A 26,717-nucleotide genomic window follows, 5' to 3' on the forward strand; every position below is an offset into this window, starting at 1 on the left:
AGGGTAAGCTGGGACGAAGTGAGAGAGTAGCATGGACATATATACACTACCAAATGTAAAACAGATAGCTAGTGGGAAGCAGCTGCATAGCACAGGGAGATCAGCTCCGTGCTTTGTGACCACCTAGAGGGGTGGGATAAGGAGTGTGGGAGGGAGACGCAAGAGGGAGGGGATATGGGGATATATGTATGCATATAGCTGATTTACTTTGTTATACAGCAGAAACTAACAGAACACTATAAAGCAATTATTCTCCAATAAAGATGTTAAAAAAAAGAATGTATATATATGTATAACTGAGTCATTTTGCTGGACAGCAGAAATTAACACAACATTGTAAATCAACTAACACTTCAATAAAATAAATCTTTAAAATGTATTATACTCAACAAAAATAAAACTCTATATAGGGCCAGTAAGGCATTAATAATTTATTGTAGAGGCAACAGAGAATTAGGCAATGTTTGATGATGACAGTGAGGTATTAATGTGTATTTGAAAAAGAAAACATTGAATTAAACTGTGTAGATACATTTGAAAAATACCGAATTTTTTAAAAAATGGAGTAGCATATGCTAAAGGATAAGTAGTGATCTGGAAATATACTTTTTTACTAAACCAGAAAACTGATGACAAGTAAATATGAACAAACTAAAAATGAAAGGTCCTGTTGGGATGTTAGATGTAGTGAATAAATTCTAAAATCTATAGATACATTCTAGCAGCAGTTCTATGTCAGAAGTGTCAGAGGATTGTGCTTCCTTCAAATCCAAGTTCCTACATCCCAAGACGTCCGGTAAGAAAATAAAGTCATGCTTTCCCAAGTGTTTACCCATTTAATGTATTTGTTCTTCTAAACATTGTGAGGCAGGATGGGAACTTTAAAGATGGGGCATAGAGGACTTAGGCACAGACAGCACATCCCACAATCATATTGCTAGAATACTGTGAAGGAAGAGCTCTGAAATTACAGTCCCCACTGCCCTGGCGAACAATTTACAGGACAGGGTGTGTCAGGAGGAGAAACGCCCATTGCGACCAAGGGGAAGCCTTTGTGAGAAGATTACTTCAGGACCTTCCCTGTCAGCCAATCACACCCCTGATCCTGTGCTCGTAATCAGTCCAGAGACTGTGTGAAATGGTCAGCTGGGGGTTCGTCTCTTCTACCTCTGTCAGCAGCATCTGAATTTCCTCATCATAGGAAGATTTATTCAGGCTGGGAAAATACAAAAAAAAAAAAAAAAAAAAGAGTTTTCTTGACTTGACCCATGATGGTTGGCCTCTCTACACCCCAGTGGCTACTTCCTCTCCACTCTTTCCTAGAAACGGCTGGGAGAGTTGTACTGACTGTGCAAAGAATGCACGAAACTTTCCTAGAGACTAGGAAAGTGAGGAAGAGGAATGTGAACCGTTTTGTTTATCCTCTGCAGGTCATCGGGGTCGGGGCAAACGGAAGGCATTCACATATTCATTCTATAGACATCAACTACACACACTCTAAATGCAAACATAATGTTCCAAACAATATTAACTGCTACTCTTGAGGAAATGTACTTCTGGGTCAAGACTCCGCTCGGTCCTTTACGGAACCCCTTCCAGCTCTGAGCTGGGGTTACGTCTTTGTGGGCAAGGTAAATAGCAGATGGTGTTTACAGGAAAGCCATCGTTCTTGCCTGGGGGTGATTTTGCCTCTCGGGGGACATTTGACAATGCCAGGAGCCTTTAAAAAATTTTCAGGGAATAGATGCGATAGGCATTCTTTTTAAAAGTTAGCTAATTAAAATTTCATTGAGATATAATTGACATACAACATTGTGTTAGGTTAAGGTGTGCAATGCATTGGTTTGATACGTTTACGTATTGCAAAATGATTACCACCACAGCGTTAACTAACACCTCTATCATATTGCACAATCTCTCTCTTTTGATTGAACAATTAAAATCTTGTCTCTCCGCAATTTTCAAGTTTTTTGTTTTGTTTTGTTTTGTTTTTATTGGCCACGTGGCTTGCAGGATCTCGGTTCCCCAACCAGGGATTGAAGCAGGGCCACAGCGGCGAAAATGCAGAGTCCTAACCACTAGACCACCAGGGAAGTCCCTGAAGTTTCCATTTTTGATCATCATGACTGGAGGGAGGTGTCCCGGGGAATGGAACGTGTGGGCAGCGACCAGAGATGCTACCCAACCTCCTGTGATGCACAGGACAGCTCCGCATAGCAAAGAAATCTCCAGCCCAAATGTGAACCATGCCCATGCGGGGCAAACCCACGGCAGTCTAACCTCCCTCTGAGGTCACTCACCACCGGGGGAAACAGTGTCCACTCACCCAAGCGTCTGCAGGCCACATTCCAGCCTGATCAAGGCTTCACACAGCACCACCGCCCCATCACGGTCCATGCTAATCCATTCCAAGTTCATGCACCTCAGTGATTTGCAGAGAGTGAAAGCCAAGGCCAGGTCCTCACAACAGGCAGAGGTGAGTTCACACATCTCCAACCTGCACGGGGAAACACCACCTCGAAATGCGGATTCCACGCCTCTGAGAGGAGACTTTGCCATCTAGACACGTCCTCCTCCACGGGGGCACATGTGGCAGTGTCTGGAGACATCTGACACACACCAGGAGTGCTACTAGCATCTCATGGGTGGAGAGAGGCCAGAGATGCAGCTAAACATCCCACAACGCACAGAACAGCCCGCTTCCCCACACAGCAAAGAACCACCCAGCCCCAGATATCAGCCGCGCCAGGCGTGAGCAAACCCTGGTTTCACGGCTGCCATTTTACTTATCAGATTGTTCCAGACACACTTGTTTTCAAACATGCTTCCCCTTCATCCCTTTAATCCTCGAGCTTTTCCTCTTCTTGAAGTAGGTAAGCTTTCCCAACATCACTGGACACTCACCCAAGAGTCTCTAATTTACACTTAGGATGCTTCAAAGCTTCACATAACTGTTTGACACCAGCATCATGTATCTTATTGTTCCCTAGTTTCAGGGTTTTTAGTTTCTCACTGTGAATAAGAACAGCAGCGAGGTCCACACAGCAAACAGAAGTGAAGCAACAGCCCACCAACCTGGAGAAAAAAAAATACACAAAATTCTCCTATACACACAAATATATACGATCATGAGGTCCATATACACACAGATATATACGATCATGAGGTCCATATACACACAAATATATACGATCATGAGGTCCAATCTGGAATGGCTTCACTTATGTTCACTTATTCCTGTAAAGGTAGAAATACTCATGTACTCCTAAGATGATGATGATGGTAGAGATGAAACAACGTCTCCACTTCTCCACTTTCTTCACTCTGCCCAGGCTCCCTGCAGTTCTCCTGTCTCTCCTGTGCTGCCTGGTCTCTCCCCCTGGGGCCTCTGCTCTTGCTGCCTGTCATACTCTTGGTCCAAATACCAGCGGGGCTGCCCCCTTACTCCCTCCAAGTCTCTGTACAAATGTCACCACGCTGAGGACTTCACTGAGCATTTCATATTATATCTCCTATGTATCTCCTGCCCCCAAGCTCATGACGTAGAGCTTCCATATGACCCAGCAATCTCACTCCTGGGCTTATATCTGGCGAAAACCATAGCTCAAAAAGATGCGTGCAGCCCTATGTTCATTGCAGCAACATGGATGGACCTAGAGATTGTCCTACTGAGTGAAGTAAGTCAGACAGAGAAAGACAGATAGCATATGATATCGCTTATATGCTGAATCTTAAAAAAGGGTATAAATGAACTTATCTACAAAACAGAAATAGGGTTACAGTTGTAGAAAACAAATTTATGGTTACCGGGGGAAAAGAGGGGTGAGGGATAAATTGGGAGATTGGGATTGACCTGTACACACTACTATATATAAAATAGACAACTAATAAGGACCTACTGCCTAGCACAGCACCTCTACTCAATACTCTGTAATGACCTCTGTGGGAACAGAATATAAGAAAGAGCGGATATATGTGTCACTGATCCACTTTGCTGTACAGCAGAAACCAGCACCACATTGTAAATCAACTCTCCTCCAATAAAAATTAATTTAAAATAGTCAATAGTGCTGATTGAGAAACCACGATAGATGCAGATATGCACACATACTGGCAACTTCACACTCACAGGTGTGTGCCTGCACGTGGGTGTATGTGTATCGATGTGTGTGCACGCCACTCCGTGGAAACAGGGACGACAAAGGGTTTCGTTTACCGATTTACCTCATCTGCCCGGTAAAAGGAACGACTGATCCTCAGGCTGTGCCTGTTGACTGCGTGCTTCGATGGGCCAGCCAGCGATGATAGCACTTTATGTGCATTATTCCCAGTGGTCGCCTCCATCTTTGTTTTTAATTGAGGTATAGCTGTTTTACAGTGTTAGTTTTTACTGTACAGAGAAGTGGAGTTCCCTGTGCTATACAGCAGGTTCTCATCAGTTATCTGTTTTACACATAGGAGTGTATATATGTCAATCCCGATCTCCCAGTTCATCCCACCACCCCACCTCCATCTTTTGAGGTGGGAAATATAATTATCCTCATGTTACACTTGGGGAGAGGTGAGGAACCCTCACAAGTTCACACAGCTAGTTGAGGGCACTTGGGACTCCATTTCCGGTCTCTCCAAGGACAGAGACCCAACTCCAGAGTAGCAGACCCTACCAAGTCCTGACAAGCCCTATAGTCAAGACACACACCCACCAGCGAGCCCCAGAAATATCACGTGGGGTAAACATGTAGCCTAGTTTGTTTTTTTTTCTTCAGCAGACTCCATGCTTTTCCCCCCTTCCTGTTTCCTTCCCAGGATGCCCACAGCCAAAAAGGAAACGCTGACATTCAAGCAAATCACAGCCAGACCTACCACAACTCCTCTAGGTTGCAGTTCGGGTGTTTCAGTGATTCACATAGCGTTATCACTCCATCATCTTCCAGGAAATTCAACCCCAGATCGAGAAAAGACAGGGATTTGTTGCACAGAAGGACTTGGGAGATGTAGTCGCAGGCTACAGAGGTGAGGCAACAGTACGTCAATCTGCAAAAAGACACGTACTCATCCGTCAACCTACTTAAGCTCTATAGGGTCATATTGTCATGAAACTCCATGTAAAAACTTTCTTGTACTTCGTGGTCACTTAGAAAAAACAGGAGGATTAAAATGTGCAGCAGGTGTGGAAATACAGAAGGATGTGGACTACAGGGTCCCAAACTGGGGAACGGAATCTCGGATCCCAGTTCCAAGTCTGATCACCACCAGCTGGATGAACTTGGACAAAATCATCCCTTCTCTGTGACACAGTGTGCTTATTATTTATAATAGCTGGACAACATCCTATTTCACATTCTTCTTTTAAAATGTTATTTAAAAAAATTTGTGGTTATGAGTTCTTGTCTACTCACTATTGGGAATTTAGAAAACAGAGGGAGGCATATGATACAAGTTGCAACCGGGCAGATCAAGACTGAATATGACCTCTGAATAGAGGTGGTTTAGCTGACATTTCATGCGGAATTCTACACTTCTAACTATCACACACAAGCCAGATACCTGGGACTCCACAGCAGATGGTTACGTGGCAAATAACAGGTGGAAAGGATCAGGAACCCACCTTGGGTGGGGCAGGCACGGTCCAGTTCACCTCACTCCACCAGCTCCCCCATCCACCCACCGACTCCCGTTACCTCCCTGGCCCCTTCAGGGGCATCTCAGAATGTCACCTTTGGCAGGAAGTATACTCAATTCTTTGATTAGCAAACACTACTCACTCACGGTGGGTTTTCCCTTTCAGTTTTTGAATTTTTGAAATCAGACAATAAGCAACTGATTCCTACTTTTTTTGATGAAATATGCTTTCTCTAACATTTAAAAAAATTAAGACTTTAATGGTTACATAATATAATCTCTGATGGCTCCATGACCCTACAATTATACATTTCCTGAATCTCTGCATTTGTACTTTTATACTTTCTGCCATTTTAAGTTACACGGAATTAACACCTTGCATCAAAAATTTTTGGAAGTTCTGAGGTTTATTATTAAATAGACTTTTCATTTGTTTCTTGATTTATTAGCCAAGCTACTTTGCAAAAAAAACTTAGTGCTTTCGATCATACTATAAATTTGCCCATTTTGCAGAATTCTGGCCAAGTGGAATATATTTTTTAAATTTGTGCTTTTGTTTAAAAGGGTATTAAACATTTAAATATTAAAAACATTAACTACTAAAAATAGGTTGAACATTAGTGGATTGGGGTAAGGGCTATAAGAGAATTTTTGTGCTATTTTTCCAACTTTTCTGCAAGTCTAGTTTTTATTTTGAAACTAGTTCAAAATAAAGTTTAAAAAAATGGGTTGAACATTTTTTTCTTTTAAAATTACTAGTGACTTTCTTGCATCTTTAGTAGTCTTTCATTTTTAAGGACTAAAGATTCAAGTTTAAAAACAACAAAAAATTTAAATGATGTATTTTGAAGAACTCTTAGATAAACACAGCCCCGTTAAGTGACCAGTTGTTGAATACACTTTAATTCTACTTATTGTATAATATCACACAGGATTTAATAGCCAAATCCTTTCCTCTTCCAATATGTCATTTCTTTTGTACCGCTAAAGATTTTTTGGTCTAATCTTTATAGTGCAGAGTTTGTTCCTTATTTTTTTAATTTGGTTCCTTATTTTTTTAATTTGGTTTGGTTTTAATGGTTAATGTTCCTGGACCTTATTTTAGTTTGGATTTTCCCTTACAGTCTAAAAAGTCATCTGAGTAATAATATTTTCACCTTCTACGGTAAATACCACTTTGGGTGGGTATGTAATACACAGGTCTATATACACATACACACCTGTGCATGCACATACACACAAAGAAAAGTTTTGTTTCTAGACCACTTATTTGCTTCCATAGACTTGGGTGTTCTTGCACCTGTACCCTACTTTAAGGCATTTTTTTATTTAGCACTGAGTTTCTCCTGTGGCCTCACTGGGTAAATAGAAAACCCTTTCTCTTGCCCCTAACAAGGAAGCAGTTTGTTTTATATCTTAGCAACAAGAAAGAAGTGGAGACGTTGTTCCCAGCGATAACCTAGAACCTATGCAACCCCACACCAGCAAGTAATCAAATGAATTCCTTTTTCTTCATTATTTATACTGTCCCTCTCCCCAGCCCCCAGTACACCTACAGAGACATCATCCTTCTTCATGATCACCAAGATTTACTGGGCTCCAAATTAGATGCCAGGCGTCTAAGGGCTAGTCTTACATCTCTTGAATTCAACCTCGTGGCTCCTCTGGGGGGCAAATATTTGTATCTGCTCCATTTTGCTGGACCGTTCAGGGTCCATGGGCATGCTCTGCCGTCTGCCCCCTCCCCCAGGCCTCCCCTCCCCCACGCTGACTCACAGCAGTGCCTCCAGGGCACAGGCTGGATCCTTCAGGGCGTCACACAACACCCTCACTCCTTCGTCCTTCAGGGGATTATCTACCAAGGAGAGAAGCTTCAGCTTCTTGTTATGGACGAGAACAGAGGCGATGTCTTCACAGGCTTCGTCCGTGATGTCACATTTTCCCAACCTACAAGAGAGACACATGTGGTGGAATGGCGTATGCACAACCGACCCTGGACCACATCCTGGCTCCTAATCCCGCACCCGCCAGCTCCAGACTTTGTAAAGGCACGGATGTAATTATACGACTCTCCTCACAAATCCCTTATTGCTTTAGGAAAGCAGTAAGTTAGGAAAACGCCTGAGCCCGTGCTTCTCAACAATGCTGTGGACAGCCGTCCACAGCAAGGAATGATCTGGACCTCAATAAGTCTGATTATTTATCATCAATAGTGATAAGGTTGAGAAACCCTGGTCTGAGCCTTAATGCAGCTTAAAAGAACATCTCATGGGCTAGAGCAGGTTTCTCAACCTCAGCACTGTTGACACTGTGGGCTAGATCACTCCTTACTGTGGGGGCTTCCTGTGTGTTGTAGGATGTTGAACAGCATCCCTGAGCTCTACCCACCAGACATCTAGAGCATCCTTCCCATGTAATCATGACCATCAAAACTATCTCCACAATTCACAAACACTAGTGACCTAATCATTTAGAACCACCTCCTCCCTAAAGTGCTTTTTCCATTAGCTCACCCCTCTTCTGTTTGAGCAGAGTGAGTTCAACTTTCTTTCCTATTGCAATAGTCTTAACTCCTTCCTACTGCAAAATCTTTTTTTTAATTAAAAAAATTTTTTTTGATGTGGACCATCTTTAAAGTTTTTATTGACTCTGTTACAATATTGCCCCTATGTTTTATGTGTTTTGGCTTTTTGGAGCAAGGCATGTGGGATCTTAGTTCCCCGACTAGGGACTGAACCCACACCCCCCGCATTGGAAGGTGAAGTCTCAACCGCTGGACCACCAGGGAAGTCCCACGATCATCTTAAATGAAATCCTCCTTGCTATGAAAAAAAAAAAAGTCTCTAGATATGGACACCTCCTAACAGAGGATGAAACTATCCTCTGTTGAGAATTATTGGGCTGGAGAGAACCTGATTTTGAGGACTTCCCACTCCCAAAATACCAAACTGAAGGCGAGAGCACAGTTGGTCTGCCCCAAGGAAGCAAAGATTCTACCTACAAGCTGTGTACAGCTGACTCCTGGTTTCCTAGATCTGTTACCCAAGTCTTATGCTAACCATGTAAAATGAAACACTCTATGCCAATGGCATAATGTGAAACAGGGCCAATACTAAGGAATTTTGTAAGCGCCCCCTGAGTGGAGAGAGCTAGTGTAGAAGAAAAGAATTGTTATGATACGGAAACAGCTAGAATGCTAGATAGGGTCAATAGCAAGCCTGTATGTTCAAACAACTCTTATTCATGGACCCTGTCTCTCCTGATGAATCTTGACAGGTGAAATTCACCAAGTGTATGTGATTATCATATTACTGGTGGAGAGAACAGTGTATTCTCTTGGTCGGTTTAATGAGTTGTTTTTGTTTATTGCTACTTCTGTTACTCCCTTTTGTTCTTCCTGCTGAATAACGGATTGAGCCTGTTTAAGAAATCACCCAGTGACGCTAAGGGCATCCCAGATCATTTTCAAGATGAAGAAATGACTTTGGGCAAATCACTTTCCCTCCAGCCTCAACGTTCTCATCTGGCAGTTATAAGATCACACTTGTGATCATCCGTAAACTTTCTCATTTTAAGTTTCTCTGACTATCTTCAGGAAAAAGAAATTGGAGTTACGGTTTTGGTATGGTCGGTTGAGAGCAGAGCCAAGGAGAATCAGATAAGGTGTCCATGAGAAGTAATTCAAGTGAGTACCAGAGAAAGGAAAGATGGGACAGACCTGAGAGGAAGCCTTGTCCTTTAGAATCCATCCATCCTCATCTTACTAGGAGGTCTACCGATATTGAGATGGAAGTGGTGAAATAAGTAAGAGACAAAGACACGAAAGAAAATGAGCATATTCGAACTGCAAAGTTCACACTGGAAAAAAAATATATCGTGGACAACCCCGAGACTTACAGCAGTGCTTCTATGTTACACACTGGGTGTTTCAGCGTCTCACACAGCTGCCTGACGTCCATATAGGAGAGGCCAGTGCCATAGAGGTTCAGGTATTTCAAATGAGGGTTATGAAGAATGGCCTTAAAGAAGTATAGGCTATTTGCAAGGTTCGAAGCAAAGTTATACCTGCAAAAGATGAGAAAATACGGTAACTCATGCAATGAAGTCCAAGCACAGAGCAAAATATCTGTTGCACAGTTCTTCCTACTTTCCATGCTCAGGCTCCCCAAATTTTTTTTTTGGATATCTGGTTACTGCTGCCTATAAATTCTCTCCGGGATCTTCAGACGCCAGATGAGATGGTGCCTGTTTCTGCGAAGTCCTTCCACTTCTGAATACTACCACAGATGCTATAAGGGAAGAGAATCAAACTTACCCCATATTAACCTCTAAGCACCATGAGGGGAGAAATACCATGTGTGGACCTCCTTGCATCCCAGGCCTGGCTCGGTGCTTCCCATCCAACAGAGACACACGTATTCAAATTACTGCGTGCCAAGCCAGACTCTTCCCCAAGGAAAGGCTCCACTCCTGTTTAAAAACTGAGGTTGTTTTTAAAAGGAGACAATTTTTAAAAGCTAAAATAAAAAATAAAATAAATAAAAAGGAGGCAATATATTGTGTCGGCCGCAAAGTTTGCTTGGGTTTTCTATAAGATGTCCATCAACAGAGGAATGGATAAAGAAGATGTGGTACATATATACAATGGGATATGCCTCAGCCATAAAAAGGAACAAAAGGGCTTCCCTGGTGGCGCAGTGCTTGACAGTCCGCCTGCCGATGCAGGGGACACGGGTTCGTGCCCCGGTCCGGGAAGGTCCCACATGCCGCGGAGCGGCTGGGCCCGTGAGCCATGGCCGCTGAGCCTGCGCGTCCGGAGGCCACAGCAGTGGTTAAGAATCCACCTGCCAATGCAGGAGACACGAGTTCGAGCCCTGGTCCGGGAAGATCCCACATGCCGCAGAGCAACTAAGCCAGGGCAACACAACTACTGAGCCTGTGCGCCACAACTACTGAAGCCCACTTGCCTAGAGCCTGTGCTCCACAACAAGAGAAGCCACCACAATGAGAAGCCCACGCACCGCAAAGAAGAGTAGCTCCCACTCGCCACAACTAGAGAAAGCCCATGCGCAACAACGAAGACCCAACGCAGCCATAAATAAATAAATAAATTTTTAAAAGAAAAAGAACAAAATAGTGCCAGTTGCAGAGATGTGGACAGACCTAGAGACTGTCATACAGAGTGAAGTCAGTCAGAGAGAGAAAAACAAATATTGTATAATATCGCTTATATGTGGAATCTAGAAAAATGGTACAGATTAACCTATTTGCAAAGCAGAAACAGAGACAGATATGTAGAGAACAAACATGGTCACCAAGGGGGGAAGTGGGGGTGGGATGAACTGGGAGACTGGGATTGACATATATACACTAATATGTATAAAATAGATAACTAATAAAAACCTGCTGTATAGCACAGGGAACTCTACCCAGTGCTCTGTGGTGATCTAAATGGGAAGGAAATCCAAAAAAGAGGGGATATATGTATACATATAGCTGATTCACTTTACTGTGTGGTAGAAACTAACACAACATTGTAAAGCAACTATACTCCAATACAAATTTTTAAAAATAAATAAATAGAATTACTAGTAGCTAAAAATAGAAAGTAACAACTTGGGTTGAATTTATATTGAACATATGATCTACTATTGAAATTCGTACTGAAATAAAATTTCTGAGTTTAAAAAAAACGGATTTCTTTTTAAAGGAGACAATTTTTAAAAGTTAAAATAAAAAATAAAATAAATACAAAGGAGACAATACATTGGGTCAGCCAAAAAGTTCGTTCAGGTTTTCTGTAAGATGTTACAGGAACACCCAAACGAAATTTGTAACCAACCCAACAGGTCATGGTTCAAGACTCAGGCTCCTGAGATAGAGAAAACCACATTAGAATATTTGCTTTTCCCCTGGATATTTTGCAAGGTTGGGCAAATTAACTTAATGGTGGAGTTTCTTCATGAAACAAGTAGAGAGGGTCATGATGGTTAAGAAATCATGATTTATTATAGTTCCTGGAACATGATCAGGCTTTGATTTTTTAGGGTTTTTTTTTTAAGATTTTTTTTGGATGTGGATCATTTTTTTCATTATCTTTTATTTGCACTTACTTTATTGATTTACTTATATATTTTTTCACCCATTTGTTTAGTAGGTTGTTTATTATTATTATTTTAACATCTTTATTGAAGTATAATTGCTTTACAATGGTGTGTTAGTTTCTGCTTTAGAACAAAGTGAATCAGTTATATATAAACATATGTTCCCATATCTCTTCCCTCTTGCGTCTCCCTCCCTCCCACCCTCCCTATCCCACATTTGTTACAGTATTCCTTCTTTTTTATGTTTTGTTTTTTTGGCCATGAGGCATGTGGGATCTTAGCTCCCTGACCAGGGATGGAACCTGCACCCGCACCCCCTGCACTGGAAGAAGTCTTAACCCCTAGACTGCCAGGGAAGTCCTAGGTTTTGATTTTTTAATAACATATATTAAATGTATAATATATATATACTTTTAAAAAATTTATATATGATTTAAAATACACGCCACACAGCGTGGCTCTCGGTGTCATGACTTAAGTGTACCCTGACTTCTCCCCTCCTAATCAACTTTGAGAAATAACAAAATAAATATTCTGCCATGTTCAAGCACTAAAATGTGAATTATGCATTGGCCAGAAATAAAAGACAGGTGTGAGGGACACAACAGCCTGGAAGACTTGTGGGAATTCCCGGCAGAGTGATGCCCTGAACGTATGAACAATACCCAAGGCACTTCCTGCCCAGAGATGGATGCAGCCCAGGACAGCAGGGTGGGACTCGTAGGGATTTGAGGGAAGGGGTTAGTACTGTCAGGATAAGACAGGTTGGCCCAGTGAACAAGGAGAAGTGCTACCATGGAAAGACAGGGAAGGCCCTTGATATGCCGGTGACACCTGTGAGAAATGGGGGCGTCAGCAGGTCCTCTGAGCCACCTTGCCACTGAACACACCGTGATTCACAGGCCGGGCAGCTGCAGTGGACTCCGACACCAGGCCGGCAGTAAGCGTTGAGTCAGCAGACAGACGGTGGGAAAACAATCACAAGGGTGAACATCTAATCAATAACTGTCACCATCTACATCATCCGTGCAGATCAGCAACCTCTTGGAAAGGAGACAGACTAAAAGGGAAGTGTTGACAGTAACGCAGTTTGTTGGGGTTTTTTTGCTTTCCTTAGAGTTAAGGAAAAAGTTAACAGCGCAAAAAGGGGGGTAAGAAGGGGAGGGATAAATGGGAAGATTGGGACTGACACACACACACACACACTACTGTATATAAAACAGATAACTAATAAGGACCTACTGTCTGGCACAGGAAACTCTACTCAATGCTCTGCAATGGCCTATATGGGAAAATAATCTAAAAAAACAGTGGATATATGTATATATATAACTGATTAACTTTGCTGTACACCTGAAACTAATACAACACTGTAAATCAACTATATGCCAATAAAAATTAAAAAAAAAAAAGCAAGAAGAGCAGAATCTCAACCATCAGCAACTTATAATGTTGGTGAACTAAGAACCATGCAACCTTGGAGCCAGGCTGATGGGTTCAACTCCTGGCTCCACCTCTTGCCATCTGTGTGACCTTGGGCATGTTTCTGAATCCTCCCAGGTTGTGGTTTTCTAGTGTGTACCAGGAGGTACTGAGACTGACCACCTCATTAAGTAATTAAAGGCATATAATGAGCTAATACTGTGAAATATCTGTAATAGTTGCGGGACATGGTGAGTGCTATCGTGAGAGCTAAGTGGACATTTAATCTCTTTGCCTGAGATTTAAAGAGCTCTTACCTTGATGGAGTAAGTGAATCAAACAATGGTTAGTGTAAAAACCTGACACAATGAATAATCATTGATATAAAAATATTTTATAAGCTTGCTAATCTTTTCTTCACATTTTGTGTCCTAACTCTATAAAAATCTTAAGTTTATCTTGTTGATGTTAAAAGGGATGGTTTCAAGTTTTACCTCCCTACTGTAGCAGAGATGAGCAATCCTGATCATTTTCCTAAACTTAAGCACAAGCCCTCCCCCAAATTATTTTCTTTATTAATCATTTGTCAGTTCTAAGATTGAAAGGGCCCCAGTGAGAGCCAGAAATTAGGTTAAACAAAATTCCCACAGGGATCCATAATATTGAAATTTGTAGACTATTAGGGATAAACAAGAAACCTAAGCACTACCAAAACCGAGGAGTTTTTTTAGAAGATGATCTATAACTGAAAAATGGAAATGATCAATCTCTACATCTGCGAGTGAAATAATTCAGAGAAAGACACTATATGATCTCACTTCTATATGGGGTCTTAGAAAAACACTAAACACAAATATTGGGTGGTTGCCAGAGATTGTGGGTTAGGAGGATGAAATGGTAGAAAGTGGTCAAAAGTTATAAACTTCCAGTTATAAGATAAATAAGTCCTGGGGGTCTAATGGTGACTATTGTTAACAACACTGTATTATATATTTGAAAGTTCCTAAGAGAGTAGATCTTAAAAGTTCTCATCCCGGGCTTCCCTGGTGGCGCAGTGGTTGAGAGTCCGCCTGCCGATGCAGGGGACACGGGTTCTGTGCCCCGGTCCGGGAAGATCCCACATGCCGCGGAGCGGCTGGGCCCGTGAGCCATGGCCGCTGAGCTTGTGCGTCCGGAGCCTGTGCTACGCAACGGGAGAGGCCACAACATTGAGAGGCCGGCGCACAGCAAAAAAAAAAAAAAAAAAAAAAAGTTCTCATCCCAAGAAAAAAAAAATTGTAACTACACATGTAGGGCAATACATGTTAACTAAATAAACTTCTTGTGGTGATCACTGCAATATGTACATGTATCAAATCATCACATTGTACCCCTAAAATGAATACAACGTTCTATGTCAATTACCCCTAAAATGAATACAATGTTCTATGTCAATTACCCCTAAAATGTACACCATGTTCTATGTCAATTACACCTAAAATGAATACAATGTTCTATGTCAATTACCCCTAAAATGTACACCATGTTCTATGTCAATTACACCTAAAATGAATACAATGTTCTATGTCAATTACACCTAATATGAATACAACGTTCTATGTCAATTACACCTAAAATGAATACAATTCTATGTCAATTACCCCTAAAATGAATGCAATGTTCTATGTCAATTACACCTTGATAAAAACTGGGAAAAAATCTACATCTGCAAAGCTGAATTTAAGGAAATTCCCTGGCGGTCCAGTGGTTAGGACTCTGTGCTTTCACTGAGGAGGGCCTGGGTTCTATCCCTGGTTGGGGAACTAAAATCCCACAAGCCACATGGTGTGCCCCCCCCCCCAAAAATTGTTTTTTTAAAAGAGCTGATAGTAGGAAGCGGCTGCATTGCACGGGGAGATCAGCTTGGTGCTTTGTGACCACCTAGAGGGGTAGGATAGAGAGGGTGGGAGGGAGATGCAAGAGGGAGCGATATGGGGATATATGTATACATATAGCTGATGCACCTTGTTATAGAGCAGAAACTAACACAACATTGTAAAGCAATTATACTCCAATAAAGATGTTCAAAAAAAGGCTGAATTTAAGAAAAAATCAATAGAATTCAAAGAAACAAGGGAAAAAAGGTTTAATATTCAACATGCATTCTCATCATTAAAGGATACAGTTGCAAGGGAGATGGTTTTAGACTCAAGTTTACTCAAACTTTTGACTCAAATTTGCTTCCGGTAGAGACTCTTAGAAAAGCTCTTGGTATAGTGACATAGGATGAACAATGAATTCAGCTGGAAACAATGAGTCACAGAAGCAAGAATAAGCTAAGAAATTGGCAAATGTGTCTAAAAGAGGCACACACTTGTCAGTAACAACCTGATACCACATGGTATCTACACGGGCGATAGATGGTACAAGGTGGGAAGTAGGTAGCAAAAGAAAGGCAAGGCATTTCAAGGGTGCTCCAGGTCAAAGAGCTACTTACTAACTCAAGATCTTCTCACTTCAAAGAGCAATCCTTAATCTCTGCAATCACACCAAACTACCTGTTCATTCTCTTCACTGGACAAATACTTAAGTTCCAACTAGATGCCAGGGTGCTGGGTGTATACAGACACGAATATGACAGTCCAGGACCCAGAACCCAGAGCTTACCTTCTGCTTGGAGGCAATTACAACAGAAGAGTGGCAATTTCATAACTGATACTGAAATCAAACATAGGATGAGGTTCTAGAGTGGCTGGGCTGGGGGTCCAGGCTGCTTAACTGGGGGGAAGGGTGGTCAGAGAAGGCATCTGGAAGAGCTTGCCTGGTGAAAGTCTAGGGAAAGACTGACCGGAAAGGAGAGCAGCTGGAACAAACATTCTGAGTCAGGAATGAGCTCGGTCAGGGGTTTGAAAGAAAGTTAAGTTCCATGGACCACAGCATACGATGGGGAAGCAGGTGAAGGATAAACCAGAGAGAAGGAAGGGAAAAGCTCAGATTCTGAATATTTTCCTAATGATGGGAAATCATGAAAAAGACTTCAAGGCATAATTTATTATTTTAAAAAAATCTCTCCACCTCCTAGAGTAATGAAAACAAAAATAAACAAATGGGATCTAATTAAACTTGAAAGCTTTTGCCCAGAAAAGGAAACCATAAACAAAAAGACAACCCTCAGAATGGGAGAAAATATTTGTAAACGAAGCAACCAACAAAGGATTAATCTGCAAAATATACAAATAGCTGTACAGCTCAATATCAGAAAAACAAACCACCCAATCAAAAAATGGGCGGAAGATCTAAATAGACATTTCTCCAAAGAAGGCATACAGATGGCCAAGAAACACATGAAAAGATGCTCAACATCACTAAGTATTAGAGAAATGCAAATCAAAACTACAATGAGGAGGCTTCCCTGGTGGAGCAGTGGTTTGAGAGTCTGCCTGCCGGTGCAGGGGACGCGGGTTCGAGCCCTTGTCTGGGAGGATCCCGCATGCCGTGGAGCAACTGGGCCTGTGAGCCACAACCGCTGAGCCTGCGCCTCTGGAGCCTGTGCTCCACAACGAGAGAGGCCGCGATGGTGAGAGGCCAGCGCACCGCGATGAAGAGTGGCCCCCGCTCGCCACAGCTGGGGAGGGCCCTCACACGGAAACGAAGACCCAACACAGCCAAAGGTAAATACATAAATAAATAAATTTATAAAAAAAAAAACTACAATGAGGTATCACCTTACACCAGTCAGAATGGCCATCATCAAAAAATCTACAAACAATAAATGCTGGAGAGGCTGTGGAGAAAAAGGAACCCTCCTGCACTGTTGGTGGGAATGTAAATTGGTGCAGCCACTATGGAGAACAGTATGGAGATTCCTTAAAAAACTACAAACAGAACTACCATATGACCCAGCAATCCCACTACTGGGCATATACCCAGAGAAAACCATAATTCAAAAAGATACATGCACCCCAATGTTCATTGCAGCACTATTTACAATAGCCAGGTCATGGAAGCAACCAAAATGTCAATTGAAAGAGGAATGGATGAAGAAGATGTTACATATATACAATGGAATATTACTCAGCAATAAAAAAGAACAAAATAATGCCATTTGCAGCAACATGGATGGACCTAGAGATAGTCATACTGAGTAAGTCAGAGAAAGACAAATATATGTGGAATCTTTAAAAAATGATACAAATGAACTTATTTACAAAACAGAAACAGACCCACAGATTTCGAAAACAAACTTATGGTTACTACCAAAGGGGAAAGGGGGTGGAGGGAGGGATAAATTAGGAGTTTGGGATTAACATATACACACTACTATATATAAAATAGATAACCAACAAGGACCTACTGTATAGCACAGGGAAATCTACTCAGTATTCTGTAATAATCTATGTGGGAAAAGAATCTGAAAAAGAATGTATGTATAACTGAATGACTTTGCTGTACACCTGAAACTAACAAAACACTGAATCAACTATACTCAAATATAAAATAAAAATTAAATTTAAAAAATTTACATAGAAAAAAAAGTATTTCTGTACATAAATGCAGTCTCTCCACTAGAGAAACGCCTCCTTTCCGTGACTACCTACCTTTAATAAAAAGCATTCTTTTTACCCTAAAAAAAAAAAAAAGTATCAGATGTGGTGCTCCAAGGACAATGGTGCTTCAAGGACAAAGCATGACGCTGTCTGAAAAAGTTCCAGCGTTACACCCCCTACTGGACTCTTAATCGCCCTCCCCACCCTGTTGCGATGGTTATGAAATTCCTGAGCCCACCTGGGTGACGCCCACCTGGGCAACAGGACCTGTCCCAAATAAGGAAAGGCATCTGGCCTGCCCCACTCGCACCCTATAGAAGGAAGCTATATGTGCCTCGACCAGTCAGTAAACGAAATTTTCACTTCCAACCATTCCTTTGTTTTCTGGCTATAAAAACTGATCAATAGCACACGTACGGGCCCGACTCTCCCAGACTACTGGGAAGTCCGCCCGCTGTTCTGGTAGTGACACTTCCCTCTAATAAATTCTGTCTTCTTTACATTCTGCCTTGTGTCTGGACATTCTTTTCCAACCCGCTTTGGACCAGGACATCAGAGAAGGACTGTGAGCTTCTCTGTGCTTCTGGTACATGTTTTGTAAAAGGGTGATGACAAGATTGTTATGAGGGTTCAAAGACAAAGGAGAAAGTTAATATTAAGCAACCATCTCTGTGCCAAAGAAGTGTTCTATACACGTTACCTATTCTCTGTGCTATTCTTCTTATTCTTCTCTTTTATGAACCTCAGGCTCTTTTCCCACCTGTCCTCAGCACCCTCCTCCTGCGTTACCTGGGAAACATCTATTCTGGGTCCATCATCATCCCAGCAAACATCACCAACCACCAGGACTGTTCCCTCTTAGGTTCCCCAAGCAAGTTTTATTGTACACGTCACTATAGTTAAAACATTTGTTACAGAGAAATGGAAATGGAGGCCACAGTTCAAACACATCCCTACACCAAAACACACGCAGTCTTGTAACACAATGGTAAAACCGATTTCCTCAAAATGCCGATTCTGCTTCTTAAACAAACTTAAGATTTCTCCAAGTCAGCATGAACTTGCAACTCCCCAGCTAACTGGCTGTGCACAAGTGAGCTGATGCCATGGGAAGGAAGGTATAGTTCTCGGGACCACTCACAGCAGAAAAAAAAATGTCCTTTCTCATCCAGGCTTTGTAACCTGAGCTGTAGCTACTGGGAACTGAGCTTCTTGACCACATTCAGTTTTAAAGTCTCCCTGTTTGTCCACAGTTTGTGTCTCACTGAGTAAAACATTTCAATCAAGGAAAGCACTCAGCATTTTCTTTTGAAACACTGGATTGTAGCTTGGGTTTTCAAAAGAAGACAGAGTAGAAAGAATGCCACCCTGCTATTGACTTAAAGAATAGGTGAAGATCCGACTTACACGAACTTCTGGAGTTTACAGACAGGCTGAGCCAGCGTCCTGCAGAGAATCGCCAGGGAGGCCTCGTCGAACTGACAGTTGTCCAAATCTAACATCTGGAAGTTCTCGCTGGCAGTAAATGCGGAGCAGAGATCCCGCCAGAGGGAGAGCTTCTCGATGGTACTACAGGAAGACAAACACCGTGATTCTCCAGCGGCTCAATTCAACTAGTTCCTTAAAAAACTAAGAACAGAGCTAGCATGGGATCCAGCAATCCCACTGCTGGGCATGTATCTGGAGAAGACCATGGTTCAAAAGGACACAGGCACCCCAGTGTTCATTGCAGCAATGTTTACAATAGCCAGGATGTGGAAGCAACCTAGATGTCCATTGACAGATGAACGGATAAAGAAGATGTGGTCCAGGGACTTCCCTGGTGGCCCAGTGGCTAAGAATCTGCACCTCCAATGCAGGGCGCTCAGGTTCGATCCCTGGTCGAGGAACTAGATCCCACATGCATGCCACAACTAAGAGTTTGATGCTGCAACTAAGACCCCACATGCTGCAACTAAGAAGCCCACAGGCCGCAACTAAAGATCCTGCATGCCACAACTAAACATGCCACAATGAAGATCCCACGTGCCACAACTAAGACCTGGCACAGCCTAAATAAATATTTTTTAAAAAGCTGTTCATATTAAAAAAAAAAGATATGGTCCATATATACAATGGAATATTACTCAGCCATAAAAAAGAATGAAATAATACCATTTGCAGCCACATGGACAGACCTAGAGATAATCATGCTAAGTGAAGTAAGTCAAAGAAAGACAAATATCATATGATATCATCTATATGCAGAATCTTTAAAAAATGATACATATGAACTTATTACAAAACAGAAACAGAAAAACAAACAAACAGAAACAGACTCAACAGGCTTATAAAACAAACTGATGGTCACCAAAGGGGAAAGGTGGGGAGGGGATAAAGTAGGAGTTTGGGACTAACATATACACACTACTATATATAAAATAGATAACAAATAAGAACCTACTGCATAGCACAGGGAATTCTGCTCAATATTCTGTAATAACCTAAATGGGAAAAGAATTTGAAAAAGAATAGATACATGTATATGTATAATTGAATCACTTTGCTGTACACCTGAAACTAACACACCATTGTTAATCAACTATACAATACAAAATAAATTAAAAAAAAAAAAAAATGCAGGGCTTCCCTGGTGGCGCAGTGGTTGAGAGTCCGCAGGGGACGCGGGTTCGTGCCCCAGTCCGGGAAGATCCCACATGCCGCAGAGCGGCTGGGCCCATGAGCCATGGCCGCTGAGCCTGCGCGTCCGGAGCCTGTGGTCCACAACGGGAGAGGCCACAGCAGTGGGAGGCCCGCGTACCGCAAAAAAATAAAATAAAATAAATTTTAAAAAGAATGCAGGTTAAAAACCAAAAAAAAGACAGTTTCAACACAGGAGAACACCATTCCCAGAGGCCCTCAAAGCTGACAGTCACAGTCAAACCTGAACAGGGAGAGAAGCAGTCAGATGCACTGAGTCAACGTGCATGGCGGTCAAAGAAGTGAGCCGTGAGGCCAGGGCGACCAGGATCAAGCCCCATCTGAAACACTTGTGGGTTATGTGACACTGGGCAAGCATTCAACATTATTCTGCCTCTGTTTCCTCCTCTTTGGGGTGACAACACTCAACTGTTATGTGGACAAAGGTTGATATTTGGTGACCCATCAGCAAACGAGGAACTGTGTCCAAAAACATGACTGTACAGGTAGATGTAAAATAAGTCGCAGGGATGTAAAGACCACAGTTAATAATACCAAATTGCATATTTGAAAGCTTCTGAGAGAGTAGATCTCTCTGTCTTGCTGTTCTGCATGACTTCTTTTCAGTTTGTTGAACAACAATCGATTTATAATATGATATGGACGTCAGGTGTACAACATAGTGCTTTGATATTTTTATAGGTTACACACTATACTATGTTAGGATGAAATACTGACTTCTTCCCTGCATTGTAGATTACATCCGTGTGACTTCTTTATTTCATAATGGCTAATTCATACCTCTTTGTCCCTTTTACCTATTTTGTCCCTCCCCCTCTCCATCCTCCTCTCCCCTGTGGGAACTGTTTGTTCTCTGTATCTATACTGTTTGTTTTCTTATGTTTGCTCATTTGTTTTGTCTTGAATCGATTCCACATGTAAGTGAAAAGGTACAGCGTTTGTCTTTCTCTCTCTGACTTACTTCACTAAGCTTAATACCCTCCAGATCCATCCATGTTGTCACAAATGACAAGATTTCATTCTTTTTCATGGCTGAGTAATATTCCATATATCTGACAATATCTATAAATATTACATCTGGTTATCCATTCATCTGTTGATGGACACTTAGGTTCCTTCCATAACTTGGCTATTATAAACAAGGCTGCTAGGAACATTGGGGTGTATATAAAAGTCTTCATCACTGGAAAAAAAATTCTGTAACTCTGTATGGTGACAGATGTTAACTAGACTTACTATGGTGATCATTCCACAGTATATACAAATATTGAAAATTATGTAGTACACCTGAAACTAATAATGTTGTATGTTAATTATACTTTTTGTCTCTTTGGCCAGGCCATGCAGCATGTGGGATCTTAGTTCGTCAACCAGGGATCAAACCCATGCCCCTGCAGTGGAAGCACGGAGTCTTAACCACTGGACCGCCAGGGAATTATACTTTAATTAAAAAAAAAAAAGACCATGAAAGGGGGTATGTATTTGAGAGCTGAAGTGTGAGCTGGTAGCCTGAGCCTGATGAAAGAATACAAGCTAAAATCAGCAAAGAGAAAAGACACATGGGCAAAATCCAGAGGAAACTAGGCATAAGCTTCCGAGCGTCCCTTCCCAGTGGATTCACCAGGATATGCTAAAATGCTACGGGAAGGGGAAAAAAGCAGCATAGTCCTGGCAACAATAAAAACTGCTTACCTTTCAACTTGACATTGGCCCTATGAAGACATTTACCCCTGATGATACAGACAGAAATACTTAAGAAACACAGTTCATGGCCACACGGCTAGCAAATGGCAGTACGAGAACTCAAATCAACGTCTTTCTGACTACAAAAGCCATGTTTTTAAGTACAAAAATACAGCGATTTATGAAATACCCCTTGGGGGTTGGAGCAAGCTAAATATAAATATGGTGTGTGTGTAGGTTAGAGGGAGAGAATTAATAGATGGACTCACTTGGAGATGGATCCAGATTCATCTGAAAAGACATTTTCTATACACAGGTGAAATTTCTGCAAACTCTGGCAATGTTTCAGACAGAACGCAGATACTGTCAGTTCTTCAATGGTACCAATGTAAATGTCAATTTCTTTGAAGAAATTCATCACTTGGATCACAAATTCTTGGTCCTGGGTCTCAAACAAACAATTGAACAATTCCTGGAAACTCACCACCATCTTACCGGGGTCACACTGACTTAAAGTTTCAAGGCTTTGAGTTACTTCCTGCTTTATGTCTGTGGACAGTGGAAAACCAAAAGATGTCTCCAGCATGTTTGTTATTTTTTCAGTTGAAAATGCAAACAGGAACAGCCCCATCCAGGACAAATGGGAGCAGGCTTCGCTCATGGCTGCTGTGACAAACTGGGTCACCTTTCCAATGACTGGGTGAGGCCGGTCCTTGGGTCGTTTGAACAGATAGAACAGGGCGGCACAAAATTCTTGGACACACGTGTGGATGAAGGTCAAGCAGTTGCCGCTCCTCTGAAGAAGTCTCACGTCCACCCACATCGAGGTGTCGGATTCAGACACCCCATTCCTCCTGAGATCCCCAGGGCAAAACAGAAACGTGCGAGTCCACATTCCCTCTGCAGCCAAGGTACACAGGCTTTGTAGTCGGGTTCTGTTCTGCTTAGGCGGACAGTTCCCACTTGCTGCTTTGAATACATTTGTCAAGAAGGACACATACAAACAAGTGATGCTTTCGGAGGCAACCTCCAGGTCTTCGCCTTTCTCCAGCTGCCACTTCAAGCAAGTGCAAACCAACCAGCAAACAAACGGGCTTTTGCACAAGACAAACAGCGGTCTCTTCTCTCTCACAAAACTGAAGGCTCTGGAGGATTTATTCTTCTCACGGAAGTAATGGGAGAAATACAGCTTCCTTTGGCGTTCAGAGAATCCTGGGAGACATATGCATTTTGTCTGACACAACAAGAAATAATTTTTTTTCATACCCATCTTTCCTAGGGCGATAAGCAGAGAGGATTCTGGGAGCATCTGTTTGTGCAGCAAACTGCTCAGGACAATCTGCATTGGCCGTTGCTTCTCCCAGTCGCCGCACAGGTCAGCGTCAAGCGTCAGGTCAAATTTCAGTTCCTCCAAGCCATCCAGGATGAACAGGATTCTCTCTGGCTGGGAAAAAATGTCTTCGATGGGCTCTGAAGACTCAGGCCAGTCCCTGGAGATGAGCTCCACTAGGCTCGTGTCTGTAATACTGTTCATTTCACTGCCTTTGAGGAAGAAGACAAATGAGAACCTGTCCCTCCACAGGTTTCCCTCCGCCCATTCCAGCATCACTTTTCTCAAAAGCGTTGTTTTTCCAACTCCTTCAGGACCTTGCAAGATCACAGTGGGTGAGGGATTTCCAGGCTTGTCTGCAGTAAGGTAGACAGCATTCAGTTGTTCATATTCATCCTTTGTGGTTTCTTTGTAGAAATCCTCAGGAACTTCAAGGCAGGTCTCCTTTTCCCATATGTCTCGGAATTTTTTCTTCATGTGGTTTCTATATGGGTTTAGCTTATCTGAGTTAACGGGGACAGAATAGAAGACAATTAAAAAATGCACTCCAGGGCTTCCCTGGTGGCACAGTGGTTAAGAATCCACCTGCCATTGCAGGGGACACGGGTTCAATCCCTGGTCCGGGAAGATCCCACATGCCACACAGCAACTAAGCCCATGCACCACAACTACTGAGCCCGCGTGCCGCAACTACTGAAGCCCACGTGCCTAGAACCCGTGCTCCACAACAAGAGAAGCCACCGCAATGAGAAGCCCGCGCACCGCGATGAAGAGTAGCCCTCGCTCGCCGCGACTAGAGAAAAGCCCGCACGCAGCAACGGAGACCCAACGCAGCCAAAAATTAAATACATTTAAATAAATTTAAAAAATAAAATAAAATAAACATATGCATGTATGCACTTGCTTGGCCATGAAAATAAACAGTAACTCAAAGCCCTTATTAAAAAAAAATACACTCCATCCTTGGGACTCAGATTGACCTCTACAGATTTACTCAGACACACATGCAAAGACTGATGTATATGCCCACATGGGACCAGGCTCCTGAACTCAGTTTTGTTAAGACCAAAATCTATCTGAATTCATGTCCGTGGAAACACCTGATCAAGATTGGAAGCCCACGTCAGAGCTACAGGCTACAGAAAGTGTGAATACTTGGGGATTACGTTTCAAACTAGAAGAGGGGTGTTAGCCCCCCCAGTCAAGAATTCATAAGCACTACTATTTATTTCCTGAGGGCCACCCAGGAATCGGGGCTGAGAAAGTTGTCACTGGTACTTCATCTTCCATCTCTTCAACAACCCATTAAGATTCATTCTATGCCTACTTTACAGAAAAGTGTTGAGAGTTTATGTTACTTGGCTAATTTGGTTAATGAACAGATATTTGGGTCAGGTGTTTGTCTCAGTTGTCTGACTTGAAATCATAAAGTCTAGACTATTTCTGTTAAGACCATGCTGATTGCAATTTAATTTCAGAAATGCACCCTTGAACCGTCATTCTTTCAACCTGCCCTTATCATGTACCTTCCATGTTCAAGGCTACGCACTAGGGGAGATAAACAAATTACAAACATAGACAAGGACCATACCCTGCATTGAAGAAATATGAACTACGGTAGGTGAGGCCTTTCTGCATGTCTTCTGAGCAAAGGGCATTGCTAGTTTTGTTTAAGTATGTGTGACTAGGAAAAGAGTCTTGGAAATTAGGGAGCCTTTCTCTCTCTGGGACAGAGGAAGATTTGTTTATAAAAATGGGTGATTTCAGGGAGGGGGAGGGATAAATTAGGAGTTTGGGGTTAACATATACACACTGCTATGTATAAAATAAATACCCAGCAAGGACCTACTGTATAGTACTGGAAACTATACTCAATATTTTGTAATAACCTATAAGAGAAAAGAATACGAAAAAGAATATATATATATGTGTATGTACGTATATATATATATATATATATATATGAATGACTGAATCACTTTGCTGTACACCTGAAACTAACACAACATTATAAATCAACTATACTTCAATTTTAAAAAATCATAATAAAGCCATGAAAACACATGAGAGAGAGAATCTGGAGAGCAGAAATATAAAATATAGAGAAATGCCAGGAGAGCTTCTGTGGTCATGAACTCCAGTTTGAGGTGAAACACTCAAGAATAACTAAGAACATATTTAAAGAGAAAAAAACTTTAATGGGTGATTTGTCTCCTATTTTGTCACTTTTATTTGCCAGGATTTACAACTCAACTCATCTTATTTTCTGAGGGGAGACAAAACGGTGTATCCACCCAGAGGAGGATATCAAGCAATCAGTGAGCCAAAAATAACTGGTTGGGTCAGCTCTGTCCCTTTTGGAAAAGTCATCTAACATGAGGAGACACCGTTTGACCTGCATCTTTTTCACTTGTAAACCTCAGAGTCGTGGTAAGAATGAAAAGACATTATGCATAAAAAGTTCTTCCTATAGCACCAGGGGCATATGTTCTCTATAATGATTTCCTCATCTTAGGACTCTGCCCAGTCTCTTGTGCAGGTCTGGTCAGAAGGATGTGACCTACATGGGGAAGCAATCTAAAAAAGAGGGGATATGTGTATATATTACTGATTCACTTTGCTGTACAGGAGAAACTAACACAACATTGTAAATCAACTATACTCCAATAAAAAAATGTTTGCATAAATTTTTAAAAAAAGGATGGACAATAACCATCATGGAATTCCATCTCAGCAGTCCTGGTTGTGCAGACACTAAGTCCCAGGTCATCTCCTGGAATAGCATTGACTCACCTTGGAACAGAAAAATGGGGATGAACGATTTGTCTCAGAACACTACTCATCCACAGTCCATCACTGGCCCATGAATGACCAGAGTTGGCTTGCAATTCTTCTACTATTTCCAAGCGTCCTACTGACCTAGACACATTCTCAACTGATGGAGGCATGGCCACTAACACAATAACAATGTGACCTTCATTATTAGGAGCTCCCAGTAAACCAACCTTCCCCCAAGGGTCCCTGCGCTGCATCCCTTTCACGACACTTACGTCTGATCTCGTCCCGAGCCTTCGTCCAGAGATCTCCCCGGTTGATCAGTAGAAAGAGACTCAGGGTCACATCCCATGCCAGTTTTCCTGGGTAATGCTTGCTCAACAGCTGTGACAGATTTTCTCGTGAAGCCTTCTTTAGCTCGGTCCACGGGATTGGCTTGAGTTTGAATTTCAGAGATTCTTGCTTGAGCAGCTCCTTAAATTTCCAGAACTCTTCCTTTTTGAGCTCCTCCAGGTACCACAGCAAACCAAAGTCAGAAAAAAAAGATTCAGCCAT

At 42.1% G+C, this 26,717-nt stretch overlaps 1 protein-coding gene across 1 annotated transcript; it reads right to left on the reverse strand.

Moving 5' to 3' along the window:
- Positions 1–1,083: 1,083 nt before the first annotated feature.
- On the reverse strand, positions 1,084–26,717 carry NLRP9 (NLR family pyrin domain containing 9). Its single transcript, XM_067720697.1, has 9 exons — positions 26,438–26,717; positions 22,327–23,890; positions 19,082–19,243; positions 9,520–9,687; positions 7,399–7,569; positions 4,864–5,034; positions 2,905–3,075; positions 2,327–2,497; positions 1,084–1,216 (listed from the first exon to the last, which is right to left on the reverse strand). Exons 1-9 carry the CDS (start codon positions 26,715–26,717, stop codon positions 1,084–1,086), a joined length of 2,991 nt encoding a protein of 996 aa, XP_067576798.1.

The sequence above is a fragment of the Pseudorca crassidens genome, chromosome 20, assembly GCF_039906515.1.
Source record: "Pseudorca crassidens isolate mPseCra1 chromosome 20, mPseCra1.hap1, whole genome shotgun sequence".
NCBI classification, from domain to species: domain Eukaryota; kingdom Metazoa; phylum Chordata; class Mammalia; order Artiodactyla; family Delphinidae; genus Pseudorca; species Pseudorca crassidens.